Consider the following 11,140-nt stretch of genomic DNA (forward strand, 5'->3'; position numbering starts at 1 on the left):
AAATAATTATATGAACAATTACATATATAAAATAATAAAAAAATATAATGTAGATACAATATATATATATATATTAGTAATTTCGAGTTTATTTGAGCCAAGCTTAGTCTAGCTAGAGCTAGCATGCCAACAGCTTGCTTGTTTGCCACCCGATCTCCGACATACTCTCATGCACAATCAATTTTTCATATATTTACTTGTCACAGTTATTAGAGTTACAATATACGTAACGGTAAGAAGTAAAACCCCTAGAGTCAGCCTTTCATTTTGAGTGTCTCGAGTTGCTGGCCGAGCTGGTGGACGCGGACCAAAAGGTTGGTGATGGAGAAGAGGAGCCAGTAGAGGAGAAAAGCAGTGGCGATTAGGATGGCATTCAGGTTGCTCTCGACGAGAGACTTCTCATGCTGAAGGTTGTCAGAGTGGGTGCAGCCGTGCTCCGAGGCCACCGCCGGCCAGCACACACACTGCCAGTAGACCTGCACCATGAGGAAAAGACATAAAGGCAGCAGTAAGAGAAGCGGTTTAGAGTGCCCCGGACCGCCGTCACAAGCCCCACCCGGAGGCTTTCGAGCCCCGGGATGGTCAGCAGGAGGAGCATGACGGCCTCTGCCGCCACCGCATAGCCTAGCAGCACCCACCCCAGCTCCATTGATCTCAAGGCCGGGAAAGGTTTAGCGCAATGGTGCTACTTATCTTAGCTAACAATGATCTGGAGCCTAGTAACCCATTCCACAAGCACAGGATTATTCTTTGCCAAGGATTTAAATAATGTCTAACAGCTGTTATTACGGTTTAACATTTCTATATATGGTAGCTGCTAGTATTTAGTTATTATTCTATAACAATATGAACAACTCAACATGGCATGACAAAATTAACACCCTCTCTAGCCATTCTATCTAAAATATTGTTAATTTCTATTATTATATTAAATAGTGTTTCGGAATTCATCCAAAAAAAAAAAATAGTGTTTCAGAAATAATCATTTTGGACGAAGCCATTTGTTATATAGGATATATAACAGACTTTTGGGCACCTTGCTTTTGGCCGGTCTTTAGAGCCTAGCTAGGTGTTCTTTAAGAATTTCTTTTTATTAAAAATTATAGTAAATAACGGTTTTGAGAATGATTATTTGAGACTCTAAACCCTTTTTTGGGCTGACCCCTTATAGCCTACTTATTCTTCAAGAATTTCTTATTATTATCATCTTTCTTTCTTATTTCTTATCTTTTCTTCGTCCAGAAGAAAAGAATGGACCTATTATTACTCTACACAAAAACTGCACCGCATCAAGTTGTTTTCAAGGTGATTTCCAAAAGATTGAGCCATGTAGAAGGGAAACTTTTAGTATAGCTTTTTTTTTTTTTTTCCACTCTATCACAATGCACAATCTCTGGTAATCTTATTTATTTATTTATTTTTGTTGGAGTGAAAAAAATATCGCAAGGTGCACAACTCGTTGAAGTACATATCATGTAAAGCTTACATGCCCACAGGACGAACGTAAAAAGTGGAACATAAGTCTCTGTACAAGAAATATCCTTCTTTTCTTTTTCTTTTTTTTTTCTTTTTTTTTTTTTTTTTTTTTTGGAGAGTTTAAAGAGCCTGCTAACACTGCTAGAAATAAATAAGAACTTCACTAATGAAATTTTCTAATGAATCACTGATAGATTTCCATCAAAAAAAATAGCAACAAAACATAATTGACATAACTCAAAATCTTTAATAAATTTCTGACATATTATTTATTAGAAATAATTTTGTCAATTTTTTGAAAAAATTTAAAAATATAAAAACTATTTGCATTTGATTTGGTAACAAATTATTTGTTAGTGACATTTCTAATGAAAAATTTTGTTAGAAGCATGATCTAATAATTTTTAAATTATTATAATAGTTGTTTTTGACAGCAAGGTAGTCAGAAATATTTTAACAAATAGAAGTAGATTTTGTGATCGATGATCCATTAGAAATTGCTATCACAAGTTTGAAAAAAAATCTATGATGAATAATTCATCAAAAATTGGTGTTATAAGTTTAAAAATGAAGTTAAAATCTATGGTGGCATCACAAGTTGTTAGCACATATTCATTCCACCTCATCGTTTACTTTTGGCATATACTCTTATTTATTTTCTCTCTATGTTTAGTAAGTCAACATATATTCATATTTAGCCTGCATACCTATTTTTGGTTTCTCTTTGTTTAGCAATTCTACTTTTGATTCTTTGGCCTTACTGAGTATGTAATCAAGATATTCTTTTTTTTTGTAATTACTATAATTGCTGGCAGGTGTAAAAATCAGAAATTATCCTCAATAAAGAAATTACCATTGTCATGGTATCAAGCTTGAAGCTTCAACGAGCATCCTTCTTCCTCCTCCTTCAGTGCTCTCTCATGGCCACCAGTTCATCTATCTCCACATCCTTCTTCTCCTCCTCCACCAATCACAACGATCCCTCTCACCTTTCCTCTGCACAGCATTTTCTATCCATCAAGTTGAATACCTCCAATTTTTTGATCTGGAGAAAATAAATTACTCCCTTCTTAAAAGGTCAAGGCTTATTTGAGTTTCTCGATGGTTCTCACCCACAGCCCACCTATTCTATTGCCACTGCTGTCTGGCAACAACAAGATGCCCAACTCGTAAGCCTTCTCATTGCTTCATTATCTGAAGATTTGGTTCCCTTCTTCTTGACAAAGAGACCAGTTTTGAGTGCTGGAGCACTCTTCATGAAGCCTTTGGTTCGGTATCTCCTACCTGACTCATGTCTCTGCATCTGGAGTTGCAGAATCTTTGTCAAAAATCAGATGAGACCGTCATCTTCTGCTTCGATGTGCAAAAGCTTGGTTGATGAACTTGCTGCATCTGGTAATGCCCTCAAGCCTACTGAATTTAATTTACATATGCTGCGTGCTCTATGTGATGATTTACAAGATGCGGTCCCTGGTATTCTTAATCAACATACTCCTCCGACATATACTGAACTTCATGGGCTATTACTTAGCTATGAAAGCATGCGGGCATTCAGAAAATTAACCATTGCTGATACTACTCTTCTACCAATTCTATCGCCAATACCGCTAAACAGTCCCTCTATTCTTCTATTGACCCTAAGCCCTCTATTGGCCGTGGCTTTAATCGAGGTCGTGGGGGGCTGGCAGGTTTGGTCGAGGTCGTGGTCGTTTTGGTTCACCTGGTGGTCGTGGTTCTCAATGGTGCTCCTTTTGCAATCGTAACAACCACTCTAATGCCACCTACTTCTATCGTCCTCAGCAGTCCTATCCATATTACCACAACCCAATGCAAATTTCTCATATTCACTATACCCAAATCCAAATCCATCTCACCATCATCCTAATCCGCCACTTCTCCCTACCCCTCACCCATCCACCACCCTCACCTGGTATCCTGATACAGGAGCATCTCACCATGTTACTCCTGACATTCATTCTATGTCCTCCTATGCTAAGTACACTGATCCTGATCAGATGCATGTAGGCAATGGTAAGGGATTACATATATCACATATTGGTTATGGTTCTTTTTCTCCTCCTCACTCTTCTCTTTCTTTTCAATTATCTAACATCTTATATGTTTCCTCTATTTCTAAAAATTTACTTTCCTACAGTTTGCAAAAGATAATAATATCTTTTTTGAATTTCACCCATATCATTTTCTTGTGAAGGATCGAACCACCAAGACACAATATTATCCAGTCCGAGTGATGGAGGATTATACACTCTCCGTTCCAGCCTTCTTCTTTGTCCGCATCTGTTCACATGGCTGAGAGCACCACTCTTGATGGCTGGCACAACCGTTTGGCCATCCTCATTATTGCTTGCTTCGCTCCATAGTGAAGACCAATAATCTCCCCTGCAAGTCTACATATTTCTTCCTCTTTATCCCTTATGTCAATTAGAAAAGTCTAGTAAGTTGCACTTATCTCAGTCCCATCATCGTAGTCAATTTCTATTAGACCTCATTTATAGTGATGTTTGGGATCCTTCTCCTACTCCATCTTTGTTAGGACACTGCTACTATGTAATTTTTATTGATGACCACAGTAAATATATTTGGTTCTATCTATTAATGCACAAATTGATGTGTTCTCTATTTTCTTACAATTTCAAGCTTTGGTTGAACGACATTTCTCTCGTACTATTAAATCAATCCAAACTGACTGGAGAGGGAAGTTTCGCTCTCTTTCTCAATTTTTAATAAAATTAGCATTACCCATCGTATCGCAACTCCCCACACCCACGAGCAATAAGGGGCTGTTGAACGTCATCACCGTCATATTATGAAATCAATCTGTCTTCTGCTCATGCATCTATACCCATGTTGTACTGGCACTATGCCTTTGAAACGGTTGTATTTCTCATTAATAGGATGCCATCTAAAGTCTCTAGTGGTGCATCCCCCTTCGAACTCGTTTACAATAAACCACCATCCTATGCCTTCTATGAATTTTTGGTGTCTGTGCTTTTCCTTTCTTCGTCCTTACAATCGTCATAAAATAAAGTACCGCTCTCAACCGTGTGTGTTTCTCGGCTATAGTCCCTCTCATAATGCCTATCGATGTCTTGATGTGAAAATAAATCATACATATATCGCTAGACATGTTCGTTATCTTTTTTTCAATCTCATCTATTGTACAAATCTTCCTTTCTTGTTCATCTTTACAAGAATCCTCCATCTCCTTTCCATTGTCATCACCATTGGTTGCATTCCCCATGTCTCGATCTGCCCCAGCACCTCCTCCCATGATCGTTCTCCCTTCTAGCCCCTCTAGTACTACAGACTCTGTACCTGTTCGGATCAGATTACTTACTGACCCCTATTGCAATCCCTTATCCACAAAGCCCTCCCTTCCCCTATCTTCCCCCATGACAAGTTTCCAGCAAGACACAACCTCCTCTAAATAACCTACCCAACCCATCTGTACACATTCCATGGTGCTTCGACCCCGTCCCAAACAACCATCCACCTTCACTAGTACTATCCTCACCATAGAACCTACTTGTTATACTCAGATATCTAAACACTCTATGTGGCGTGCTACAATGACTGAGGAGTTTAATGCTTTAGTTCGTAATGGTACGTGGTCTCTTGTTCCACGTTCATCTTAACAAAAAAATTTGGTTGGGTATAAATGGATGTACAGGATCAAGAGAAAGGCTGATGGCTCTCTCGAGCGCTATAAAACGTGCTTAGTTGCAAAAGGATTCCACCAGTAGCTTGGTCTTGATTACAATGAGACATACAGTCTAGTTATCAAACCTACCACCATTCGGGCTGTTCTAAGTATTGCCATCTCTCAAGGTTGGTCCATCAAGCAATTAGATGTTCATAATACTTTTCTGCATAGCAACCTGACAGAGGAAGTCTACATGTCACAACCTCTAGGATTTGAAGATCGTGACCATCCAGATTATGTCTGTCATCTCCACAAATCTCTATACGGGTTAAAACAAGCACCCCGTGCCTGGTTTCACCATCTCTCCGAGTTTCTTCTCAAATTAGGATTTATTGCTAGCAAGACTGATCCTTCATTATTTATTTTGAGGATGAACTCTCATATCCTCTATGTGCTCATCTATGTTGATGATATTTTGGTAACTAGCAATGACTCCAGTCAGGTCTCTCTACTTCTTCGTCAGCTCGCTACAGAATTCTCCATTAAGGATCTTGGTGATCTTAATTTTTTCTTAGGATTGAGCTGTTCAATCTATCGTTTTATTCTCAACCGCTTATTAGATCTTCTTTCCAGCATGGTTTGTAATGTTCAGACCAATGGCATAACAGGATTTGATTCAGTGCTTTTTACACAGTATTTTTTTTTTTTTTTTGTATTTTTTTTTGTTTTCATTTTTTAGTTTATTTTTTTTTACCTTCAAGTTACAGCTGATCATGGGTTACAAATTCAGAGATCAACCTCTCGCTCTCTTCAAGCCTTCTCCGATGCAGATTGGGCAGGTAGTGGGATTGATAGGCATTTCACTGGGGGCTATGCAATTTTTCTTGGCCCCAATCTTATTTCATGGGCATCTCGTAAATAGAAGACAGTTGCTCGATCATCCACAGAATCTGAATACAAGGCCTTAGCAGATGCATCAGCTGAACTAATCTGGCTTGAGTCATTGTTTCAAGAACTTGGCTATTTCTTACATGGCCCCCCATTCTATGGTGTGACAATATTGGGGCCACTTATCTCTCGGCCAATCCTGTCTTCCATGCTCGCACGAAGCATGTCGAAATTGATTTTCATTTCGTTCGTGAACGTATTGCACGACATCAACTATCTGTTCAGTTCATCTCCATCCAAGATTAGCTTGCCGATATTCTCGCCAAGCTCTTGGGTACCTCACGTTTTAGGTTTCTAAGGGACAAGTTGAAGATTTATGGTCCTGACTCTTCATCTTGAGGGGGTGTGTCAGCACATATTCATTCCATCTCATCGCTCTACTTTTGGCATATACTCTTATTTATTTTCTCTCTATGTTTAGTAAGTCAACATATATTTATATTTAGCCTGCACACCTATTTTTGATTTCTCTTTGTTTAGCAATTCTACTTTTAGTTCTTTGGCCTTACTGAGTGTTGGTGCAGAATTTCGTCAAAGCCGGAGAAGCTGGAGCTGAGATAACCGCGGCCACCGTCGGGACCTGCAAGGAAAGTCTAAACCGGAGTTGGAGGTGCTCCGGCAAGACCCTCCGATGCTCAAGTCAGTACTTTGCTTCAACAGAAATGGAGTGCTCGTGTGAAAATTTTAGTAGAATTTAAGATAGAGTTTAGAGCTTAGAGAAGAACGTATCTGGGAGATCTTTTTTATAGACGGAGAGCGTAACTGATTGACAGCGACGTTTGTAACCGTTTGGTAGTGGGCCGTTCAGAGTCACGCAGAGTTTGTTATGGAGAGTAGTGGCGTCAGGGGCCGTTCAAGGCCACGTGGAGTTTGTTACGGAGAGTGGAGTGGTGTCTGTTGTCGTGACTTATCAGAGAGTGGTGGAGCCACGTGAAATCCGTTGTAGAGAGTGGAGTAGGATAGTGGCCATTGTCGTGGCTTGCCAGAGAGTTCGGATCTATCGGCTGGAGCTCGGTTGGGATGTCTGATGGAGTGGAATGGCTCTCTATCTCGTCGATCTAGGAGAAGCTTGGATGTTTCCAAGGTTGTGACGGGTCTACTATTGTTGGGTGTTTAGAGCACTGATGCCGCAGGCAGGAACCATCTATTATAGAAACTCGGACGAGGACTTTCTGTGGAAAAGTCTGGTTTCATGAAAATCTGGTAGAGGGTCGGCCAGCAGTGGACTTCGGATGGCGTTGGGAAGGTTCGTCCGCTGGAGGAGTCTGGGGATTATGGAAATCTGGATGACATTGTTGAAGTCTGGCTGACGCTATTGAAGGTTGATGGCTGGGGAGCTTCGGGACACCGAAGGCGATCGACCGCTGTAGGAATCCAGCTGCTGGAGCCCGTCTGTTGTAGAAGCTCATCCGAAATCCATCCGCTATGGAAGTTCGGACGGAGTCGGTTCTTGTAGAAGGTTGAAAGGAGGCCACTTATTGTAGAAGCTCGGTCGAAGATCGTTGTCATGGAAGCTCGGAGTAGTGATCTGGCCGGTGGAGCCTATCCTATTGTAGAAGCTCGTCTGGGATCAGAATAGATATCCGAAGTAGACCACCTGCAGTAGGAGTTCGGAGTAGACTGCTTACTGTAGAAGTTCGGCTCTCGCAGGAGCTCGGGTGGAATCCGAAAGGCGATCGACTATCGTAGAAACTTGGATGGAGTCTGGTTACTGTAAAAATATCGTTGTCGGAGAAGCTCGGATATTGATGAAGTCTGGAAGAAGTTCGGAGTAGGGTCGTCCGTGGTCGGAAGAAGTCTGGAAGGGATTCAGAGAATAGTTAATTACTGTAGAAGATCGGCTGATAGTGAAGCCCAGAGAGCCTTTGGAGCGGCCCGATAAATGAATGGAGAAGCTCATTATCGGAGAAGTCCGGATGATATTATGGAAGCTCGGACGATCGAGGAGGTTCAGAAAGACGCCACACAAGGTTGGAAGCCAGAAAAGTCCTGGAAGGGTCGGAAGCCAGAAAGACTTCAGTTCTGGAAGAGGTGATTCTAAAGTGGAAGAACCGACTTCTAGGGCTGAAGGAAACGGGACTCTTGATTTATATATCTCAGATAACTCATTCGCTCTCTTCTCTTTATCACTTAGATCAGTAACAATTTCGGACTCAGATTCTTCTATTGGGTTAACCTCAATACTAGTCTCTTCTTCTAAATTCACACTTTGACTAGCATCAGTACTAGCCTCACTCACTGGACTTGATATGGTCCTTAAAATTCTATCACTTTGAAGCTCAAGATTACTTTTCATTTTCAAATTGAGAATTCTTAGGTGGGACATTGATTGTTGACTAGGTCCAAGTGGTTGGTGGGTGGTTGGGTTGTTTTCAAAATTTGATATTTGTTGGCTCGATAATTGACCTAGTTCTCTCCTCATAGAAGATTTAGCTAACTGACTTATTTGTACTTCTAGCCTGGTGAGAGATTGCTGTTGGGTCATAATCATTTGTTGAAGTTGGTTGAATCTATCGACGGCTAGATTGGTCTGTTGAGAAGGTGGGTATGATGACTGATTGTAATAGGATGGTTGAGTAGGTTGACTAGACTGACTTCTATTATAAGCATAATTTTGGTATTGGGGCTATTCTGAAAGTTCTGCATCGAAAAAATTTGGATCTTAGTCTGAGTCTGTTGGGGTCTCCAAAAAAAATTAGGGTGGTTCCTCCAATCTTAGTTATATGCATTTAAGAATGGGTCATTGACAGGATTGGAGTAACCTTGATCAGTTGGAATTCGTTCTTGGATGAAAGGTAGAAACTATGCAGCCGTAGGACATCCACTAACATGATGGGCTGGGCTAGCACAGATAGAACAAATCTCCTAATAATTGGGAGGTGGTGTGTATTGTGCAGGAGATTGTAGATCTAGGACTAGGCATTTATCTATAAGAAAGTCGACTTTATCTAATTTTTGGGCTAACAGATTCAAATCGATCTCAGGACTAGAGTTAGAATATTTGATCTCATAGAATGATGAAAACGTCGATGGGTTATAGATGGAAGAAATAAAATATTCCTTCATCTGCCTAGGTAGTTCTCAAAATTTCTAGCCATTTGATTTTTAGGTTTAATATGGATCAGTCGTTCAATTTCAGGATTAGGTTCAACTAGGTCAGGGTAAAAAATTATACCATGTATGTACTAGTGCAAACCCTAATGTGTGTGGTTCAAATATTTTTTTTTTTTTTAAAAAAGAAGAAGGAGAAAGAAAAGAGAAGAGAAAGAAAGAGAGAAGTTCTAAAGGTGAGATCTTAAGAAAGTCCTAGACCTAAGTACGAAAGATGAGAAGAATTAGTTATGGTTAAGTGTTAATTGCAATCAAGTTAGCAAACAATTAAATCTAGACACCTTCAGGTTTCTTAGACCTAATAGTTTGATGTGAATTGGCTTAGCTTAGATGCAAATTAGGTATATTCACACTTCCTTCAACTAGCTAAGTAAGAGGTGGGGTCGTGGGGTCTCCCCGTTGCTTGTCTTAGACACCAATTAAATTGGCCAGATAAGCTAAAGGAACCAATTAAATAACCACGAGTCCACTTAGGCTAGCCTTTGTAACCTCTTGCCTTAGACATCAGTTTCAGAGGTGAGTCCAAACTTACTTTGCATATGACTTCACCACAATACTCAAACTAAACTCAATTGATCCTAGGAGCCAATGTTTACTGAATTTTAATTAGGTTAGGGTTAATGCAGGATGCTAGTTGGTTGTTTTCGGGTTAAGGAAGGATGATGAAATCCCCATCTTATTTTATTTTGGGTGTTGCCCTTAAATTAATTTGAGATAAATATGCACAACCAATTTCGAACAAGGGATTCTATGCAACTAAATTAGATGCAAGAAACTAATGAAACTTGAAAGCTTATCTTGTCTCCAGCGATCATCAAAAGTAAATCTAAGATGATGAATATTTCTAAATAATTAATTTCTACTATTGTCATGCGATTTTTATTAAGTTTATATAGATAAATTTTAGGTTAATTTAAAAAAAATAGTAATTAATACTAAAAAATAGTTAGGATTAGATTATGATTGATCTCACAGAGCAAAATTGAAAGCTTTCTATCTCTTTTTTTAAATTTTTCTCTCTTTTTTTTGCACAAAGATAAAAAAAATAGAAAAGTTAGTAAGCTATATTTATAAAAAAATTAAAAAAATTAAATATTGAAATTATTGTCTTCTCCGACAACAGCGTCAAAAATTGATATGGTCTCCGACAACAGCATCAAAAATTGATACGATCCCCGACCATTTATCACATCAAAAATTGAACCTAAGATCTACTAACTAGATCCTAGTATCTACTTACGAAAAATAAAAAATAAAAATTTAAAGTGCATGAAAATAAATTTTTCATTAACTAAAATTAAAATTCAATTACAAAAATTTTAAAAAAATAATAAAATAAAATAAAAATAAAATTGTAATAAGAATTTGAAGTTGATCAGTCCAGCCTCATTGAAAAGATGGTTGATGACCTCTCCGCCTTCCTTCATACTCCGTAGAGCGAACCGACTTTCTTCTTCTTCTCCTTGGGTCCCTAAACTTCTAATATTCTTTTCTCTAATTTTTCTTTGACTTTCTACTGATTTTTTCTTCTCTCAAGACTTATTCCCGGATCTCCTATTTATAGTTGAATTTTTCATCTTTTTTGATAAAAAAAGAGTCCTAAAACCCTTAGAAAATATATTTTATCCGTAAAATTTTTTTAACCGTCGGATCAGTTTTGGACCGCTCAGATTGCCCAAAAATCACAGTTTTAATCCTTATCAATGTTGGATTCAACCACAGCCGTTCGATCTGGATTCGAATTTATTCTGAGCCATCAGATCATGCAGTTTAACTTCTTATCAAAGTCAAAAATGATGCTGGTCGTCCGATCACATGATGGATTGAGTTTCGACCGTCGAATCGCGCAAAAGCTTCCTCTTATCAACCGGCAACGAACAGCAGCCGTTGGATCTGAGTCGGGATGATTGTGGACCTTTGGATCGTGCAAAATTATCTCAA

The 11,140-nt window shown here is 39.0% G+C and overlaps 1 protein-coding gene across 1 annotated transcript; it reads right to left on the bottom strand.

Annotated features, from left to right (window-relative positions):
• Nucleotides 1-254: 254 nt before the first annotated feature.
• On the bottom strand, nt 255-649 carry LOC105036913 (uncharacterized). The gene is made up of 2 exons (XM_073253372.1): nt 557-649; nt 255-476 (listed from the first exon to the last, which is right to left on the bottom strand). Exons 1-2 carry the CDS (start codon nt 647-649, stop codon nt 255-257), a joined length of 315 nt encoding a protein of 104 aa, XP_073109473.1.
• Between the last annotated feature and the right edge of the window lie 10,491 nt (nt 650-11,140).

Source organism: Elaeis guineensis, chromosome 3 (assembly GCF_000442705.2).
Source record: "Elaeis guineensis isolate ETL-2024a chromosome 3, EG11, whole genome shotgun sequence".
Lineage (NCBI taxonomy): Eukaryota > Viridiplantae > Streptophyta > Magnoliopsida > Arecales > Arecaceae > Elaeis > Elaeis guineensis.